The 7,393-nt window shown below is 42.5% G+C and overlaps 1 protein-coding gene across 1 annotated transcript in view; it reads left to right on the top strand.

Annotated features, from left to right (window-relative positions):
* Positions 1 to 5,536: 5,536 nt before the first annotated feature.
* LOC124006018 (nascent polypeptide-associated complex subunit alpha, muscle-specific form-like) overlaps positions 5,537 to 7,393 on the top strand; it is a 19,114-nt gene continuing 17,257 nt past the window's right edge. The window contains exon 1 of the mRNA XM_046315682.1: positions 5,537 to 5,772. Within this exon, the coding sequence (XP_046171638.1) occupies positions 5,655 to 5,772 (118 nt within the window). The 5' untranslated portion in view covers positions 5,537 to 5,654. The remainder of the gene's footprint in view (positions 5,773 to 7,393) is intronic.

The raw sequence follows: 7,393 nt of genomic DNA on the forward strand, positions 1-7,393 counted from the left end.
CCTCCAGCTGTTTGCTTAGAAATTCAGTGTAGAGAGGCTCGCACTTGAGGAATATGATCAAATTTCGGGGTTCTAGTCAAGATTCTAGCAGCCGTGTTTAGCACTAACTGAATTTATTTAGTGCTTTTTTCGGGTAGCTGGAACTGAAATATTGTTGATATGTTCGTCAAAAGAGAGATCAGGGTTCCAGGGTAACGCCGAGGTCCTTCCCAGTTTTATTTGAGATGACTGTACAACCATCAAGATTAATTGTCAGATCCAACAAAACATATTTTTGTTTCTTGGGAACTAGCATCTCTGTTTTGTCCGAGGTTTAAAGTAAAACATTTGCCGCCATCCACTTCCTTATGTCTGAAAAACAGGCTTCCAGGGAGGGCAATTTTGGGGCTTCACCATGTTTCATCGAAATGTACAGCTGTGTATTGTCCGTATAGCAGTGAATGTTATCATTATGTTTCCGAATGACATCACCAAGAGGTAAAATATATAATGAAAACAATAGTGGTCCTAAAACGGAACCCTGAGGAACACCGAAATTTACAGTTGATTTGTCAGAAGACAAACCATCCACAGAGACAAACTGATATATTTCCCACAGATAAGATCTAAACCAAGCCAGAACTTGTCCATGTAGACCAATTTGGGTTTCCAGAACATTGTGGTGATCGATGGTATCAAAAGCAGCACTAAGGTCTAGGAGCACGAGGACAGATGCAGAGCCTTGGTTTGATGCCATTAAAAGGTCATTTACCACCTTCACGAGTGCAGTCAGTACTATGGTGTCTAAAACCAGGCTGAACTGCTTCGTATACATTGTTTGTCTTCGGGAAGGCAGTGAGTTGCTGCGCAACAGCTTTTTCAATTTTCTTGAGAGGAATGGGAGAATCGATATAGGCCGATATTTTTTTTTATTTTCTTGGTCAAGGTTTTGCTTTTTCAAGAGAGGCTTTATTACTGCCACTTTTAGTGAGTTTTATACACATCCGATGGATAGGGAGCCATTTATTAAGTTCAACATAGGAAGGCCAAGCACAGGAAGCAGCTCTTTCAGTAGTTTATTTGGAATAGGGTCCAGTATGCAGCTTGAATGTTTAGAGGCCAAGACTATTTTCATCGTGTCAAGAGATATAGTATTAAACAACCCGAGTGTCTCCCTTAAACCTAGGTCCTGGCAGTGTTGTGCAGACTCAGGACAACTGAACTTTAAAGAGGAGTCCGTAATTTGCTTTCTAATGATCATGATCTTTTCGTCAAAGAAGTTCATGATTTTATCACTGCGGAAGTGAAAGCCATCCTTCCTTGGGGAATGCTGCTTTTTAGTTAGCTTTGTGACAGTATCAACATTTTGGATTGTTCTTATTCTCCTCAATGAAGTTGGAAAAATAGGATTATCGAGCAGCAGTGAGGGCTCTTCAATACTGCACGGTACTGTCTTTCCAAGCCAGTCGAAAGACTTCCAGTTTGGTGTAGCGCCATTTCCTTTCCAATTTTCTGGTAGCTTCCATCAGGGCTCGGGTACTTTCTGTATACCAGAGAGCTAGTTTCTTATGACATTTTTTTTTTAGCAGTGCGACTACATCTAGGGTATTACACAAGGTTACATTTAGTCCTTCAGGTGGTTAACAAAAAGCTGACCACGACTCCATTTTGTTGATCCCTGCCTACAGACAGAAACTAAAACAAGAAGCTCCCGCGCTGAGGTCTGTTCAACGCTGGTCCGACCAATCAAAATATATATTTTTTACCCGTCTACACACAATACCCCATAATGACAAAGTGAAAACATGTTTTATTGCAAATTGTATTGTAAATTAAATACAGAAATATCTCATTTACATAAATATCCACACCACTGAGTCAATACTTTGTAAAAGTACCTTTGGCAGTGATTACAGCTGTGAGTCTTTCTGGTTACGTTTCTAAAGCCTTGTTCACAATGCAGGCTTTAATGCTCAAATCAGTTTTGTTTTTCAAATCCGTTTTGGATTACTGACTTTCCAAACAGCAAGTTACAAGTGACCAAATCTGATTTGTGTGTGTCCAGACAGCAGTTATTTGATTTGATGACATGGCAATGATAGTTGTCATAGCAACAATGGGTGTGTGCAGTAGTGTAGGCTGATTGGTGGTGGTGCTCGTGAATCCTATCACTCAGAAGGTATAGAGCAAGCTAAATGCTACAACAATGCCTGCCGTGGACGTTTCCCAGTTGCTTTGAATGTTCAAAATCACAGTGTAAGAACACTTTTAAAGCCTCAAAGTAGATTTGTAGTCAAAACTGTAACTCGGCCACTCAGGAACATTAACTGTCTTGTTAAGCAACCTTAGTGTAGATATGGCCTTGTGTTTTGGGTTATTGTCATGCTGAAAGATTTTTTTATCTCCCAGTGTCTGATGAAAAAGAGACTGAACCAGGTTTTCCTCTAGAGGTTTGCCTGCACTTAGCTCCATTCCGTTTATTTTTATGCAAAACAAATCCCCAGTTCTTGCCGATGACAAGCATACCCATAACATGATGCAGCCACCACCATGCTTGAAAATATGAAGAGATGTTGTGTTGGATTTGCCCCAAACATAATACTTTGTATTCAGGACATAAAGTTTATTTCTTTGCTACTTCTGTAGCTCAGTTGGTAGAGCATGGCGCTTGTAACGCCAGGGTAGTGGGTTCGATCCCCGGGACCACCCATACGTAGAATGTATGCACACATGACTGTAAGTCGCTTTGGATAAAAGCGTCTGCTAAATGGCATATATATATATATATATATATATATATATATATATACATTTTCTACAGTTTTACTTTACTGCCTTATTGCAAACAGGATGCATGTTTGGAATATTTTTTATTCTGTACAAGCTTCCTTATTTTCAATGTAATTTTGGAGTAACTAAACTGTTGTTGATCCATCCTCAGTTTTCTCTGATCATAGCCATTAAACTCGGTAACTGTTTTCACCATTGGCCTCATGGTGAAATCCCTGAGCGGTTTCCTTCCCCTCCGGCAACTGAGTTAGGAAGGACACCTGTATCTTTTGTAGTGACTGGGTATATTGATACACCATCCAAAGTGTAATTAATAACTTCTCAAAGGCATATTCAATGTCTGCCATATTTTACCCATCTACCAATATGTGCTCTTCTTTGTATTTGAATCTGTGTTTGAAATTCACTGTTTGACCTTACATATAATTGTATGTGTGAAGTACAGAGATGAGGTAGGCATTCAAAAATCATGTTAAACACTATTATTGCCCACATTCCATGCAACTTATTGAGTGACTTGTTATGCACATTTTTACTCCTGAACTTATTTAGGCTTGCCATAACAAAGGGGTTGAATACTTATTTACTCAGAACATTTCAGCTTTTCATTTTTAATTAATTTGTAAACAAACGTAAAAACATATTCCACTTTGACATTAATGTAACTCTCAATGTAACGCAACAAGATATGGAAAAAGTCAATGGGTGTGGATACTTTTTGACTGCACTGTATGTAGTTGAGTTGCTTTGCGCTGATTGGAGCATGTGTGCTCAGCTATAATGATAAAGCAGGATGTTTAAGATTCTGTTTCCATTTATTATCTCACCTAGAATCATTTGTGGAAAAAGTACCCAATTGTCATACTTGAGTAAATGTCAAGATACCCCAATAGAAAATGACTTAAGAAAAGGTGAAAGTCACCCAGTACAATAACAATTGAGTAAAATTATTTGGTTTGAAATATACTTAAGTATCAAAAGAAAATGTAATTACTTTGATATAATAAAAGTATAAATAACTTCAAATTCCTTATATTGAACTAACCAAACGATACCATTTTCTTGTTTTTTAAATTTACTTACAGATAGCCAGCGGCACACTCCAGCACTTAGGTATCAGTTACAAACAAAGCATGTGTGTTTAGTGAGTCCGCCAGATAAGATGCAGTAGGGATGACCTGGGATGTTCTCTTCATAAGTGTATGAGTTGGACAATGTTTCTGTCCTGCTAAGCATTCAAAATGTAACGAGTACTTTTGGGTCTCAGGGAAAATGTATGGAGTAAAAAGTACATTATTTTCTTTAGGATTGTAGTGAAATAAAGTTGTAAAAAATATTAAAAGTAAAGGACAGAAACCGCACAAACTACTTAAGTAGTACCTTGAAGTATTTTTACACCACTGTCTAGATTGTAAGAGAGAAAATCATGACTGATCTACATATTATATTTCTGTAGCAGCTCCAACATGTACGTTAATATATATATATATTTAATTTAACTAGGCAAGTCAGTTAAGAACAAATTATTATTTACAATGACGGCCTACTCCGGCCAAACCCAGACAATGCTGGGCCAATTGTTCACCGACCTATGGGACTCCCAATCACGGCCAAATGTCATACAGCCTGGATTTGAACCAGGGACTGTAGTGACACCTATTGCACTGAGATTCAGTGCCTTAGACTGCTGCACCACTTGGGAGCATAATTCTATAATTCAAAAGGCTCAGATGGTTCATTTCGAACTCTGGCCCCATGAGCGTTGAGATCATGTTGTGATATAGAGAGTCAGCTGCTAAGTAACTCCATTAATTGGTTAGTTAGTTGATTGACTGATTGATCTCATCACCCCACCTCTGAGCCCAGCCAGCCAGGCAGCTGTCCCAGTATTAACTGTGTTGTCATAGAGACCAGATCCTGTCTGAGGGCAATATGTTTCTGTGTGTTGCTGACCTCAGGTCAGCGAGGAGCAGGTAAATATGAGTAAGCAGATGAGAGAGGAGGATACCGCTGGTGTATAAAAGCCAGCCGGGCTGAAATTGGCAGAGAGAGGAGACAGGGGATTCTGTTGAGCTGGCAGAGCAGATGCAGAACCCCCCTGATACACACACACACACGCACACACCACCCAGCGTGGGAAGCTTGGGGTGGCCAAGGAAACTGCCAGTGATCTGGGTTTTGGGGGGGACAAATGGAAAAGGGGAGGAGACTGAAAGTCCCCCTTTCTCTTTTCTTTCTTTGTAACTCTCCTTCAATTTCCCTTTCAGAAGCGTTATTTCCTCCATCTCTCTTTCTGCAATAGCCCATCTCCGCACACCCTCTCTCTAGCCCCCTGTCTTTGCAGTACCTTCCTGTAAGGATGGGGGCAGCACTCAGACAGCAGCAGAAATCTGCTGACATCATCGCTGAGTATCAAGTCATCGCCAGGGAGAGAGAGAGGGATGGGAAGGAGAGAGGGAGGGGAGGAGGGAGGCAGCTCAGATGGGTAATAAGAGAGAATACTGCAGCTCCCTCTCAAATTCCACACAAACATATGCGCCCACACGCACGCACGCACGCACGCACGCACGCACACACACACACACACACACACACACACACACACACACACACACTGGCAGCATCGCGAGACCCACACACACTCTCACTCAGCATCATCACGGCTCTGCTCTGCTGCACCACAGAGAGAGGCATGCACTCTCTCTCTCACTCTCTAACACACACACATATAGACACACGTGTGCTGCAGGAGATCTGAGTGCCAGGTCGCTGAGCATTCACCCTCTCTCTCTCTCTCTCTCTCTCTCTCTCTCTCTCTCTGCCCCTCCCGATACTGCGCACTCTCTCTCGGTTCACCTTGGCTACTGGGTGGTGTGGAGTTATTGATGCGTCAGAACCAGAGAGATCCAGAGACAGCCATGCCGGGGGAGAGCTCTCGAAGATCTGTCCCCAAAGAAAGACATCCGGAGCTTGGAGCAGAGCAGACAGGCCTGCCTGAACCAGGTAGGACCACCTGGGAGGAGAGGGGGAGAATGGGGGGGGTAGAGGGGGAAAAAGAGAGGGGAAGGAGGACATGGGAGAGTGTAGATGGCAGAGGAGAGACAGGGAGGGTGAGGAGCATGTGAGACACTAGGGAGAGGAGGAGATGTTAGAGTTACAGAGAGGCTGGTAGAGGAGGGATAATAGATACCTGCTATACTGCCATGTGGGAAGCAGACAGGCCGACGGATTAGAGAGGTAGAGCTGGGTCATGTCTGTCTGTCTGTCTATCTGTGATCCCCACTCTAGTCCTAGTTCCAGCTCCAGCACCCTATCCTTCACCCCAGACCCCCCATCCACAACACCTACCCTACTTAACCCCACAAACATCCCCTTCCCCCTACCTGACCCCGAGCCCGAGCCCCAGCTCCATATTCCCCTTTCCCCTCACTAACCCCATACCCACATCCCCTTCCCCCACTCTAACCCCAGCCCCATCTCACAGCCCAGTGGTGGTATGTTTTCTCAGAGCAGAGTGGAACGGCTCCTCCCTCTCTCCCTCTCGTCCATTACTTCCCTTCCCCCAGTCTCAGCATGCAGGGACATGACACAGCATTGCACTCAGCAGCAGCATCCACACAGTAACAGCAGGGCCACATGCTGAAGGAACAGATTTAGACACAGACTGATGTAGGGTAAAGCAGAGCATTTGAAAATGAATTGTTCATGTTAGATAAGACACCGACTACCTGAACTGTGTGTGTACATGTCACTGTATGGTACTTACTGCTAACATAGCTATTGATGAGATGATGTAGTCAATATGGTTATTATGGTATTGTTGTTATGTTGCATCTGGTAGGTTTGTGTCTAGCAGACAATAGATGTATTCTATGTTAGATGCTGTACTTGACAGTAAAGTATAGGAGTTAGAGTATAGGAGTTGCATCACCCAGACTTTACCTGTGTATTATGTTTGTGAGTTCATTGTGTTGAAGTGAAGGGGTATAAGTACACTGGGGGGATAAATGCATGTCTCAGACAGTAGAAGTACAATGTAAGTGTTAGGTTTTATTTGTGGTTTATTTGGCCCACAAATAAAACCACAAAAAATAAATATATCATGTTTATTTTGGGGGGGATTTTCATTGTTGGTCATAAAAGACTGTACCAAATACGAGGAAATCCACTCCAAGTGATTTTAATTTAATAAATCTGTTCCCAGGTATTCCCACACATAATAGAGAGACATGAAGTGATATAATGTATACAAATGTAAGCAAGGTTTGAAATGATTGTTTTAGTCAAACATTATATATGTTTGGGCTTCTTACAGTTAATTTGCAGTCTACAAATTATGAGCAATTATGTTCTGACCCCCCAACTATCCGCTCAAGAAAATGTGGCCTGCGGCTGAATGTAGTTGATGATCCCTGGGTTAGGGTATTATCTCTCCGACAGTAGAGGCGGTTGGGGTATAAGGTACAGTAGCATAGAGGTTAGAAGTGGCGGGCCAGCAGCCGAAAGGTTTCTGGTTCAAGCCCCAGGCTGGGAGACTCAAAAATGGCAATGGAACTGGATCTCTGATCCTGCCCTTGAGCAAGGCCACCCACAACTTCTCTCCATTCAGGGTTCTGTATAGGTT

The sequence above is a fragment of the Oncorhynchus gorbuscha genome, linkage group LG19 (genome assembly GCF_021184085.1).
Source record: "Oncorhynchus gorbuscha isolate QuinsamMale2020 ecotype Even-year linkage group LG19, OgorEven_v1.0, whole genome shotgun sequence".
NCBI classification, from domain to species: Eukaryota; Metazoa; Chordata; class Actinopteri; order Salmoniformes; family Salmonidae; genus Oncorhynchus; species Oncorhynchus gorbuscha.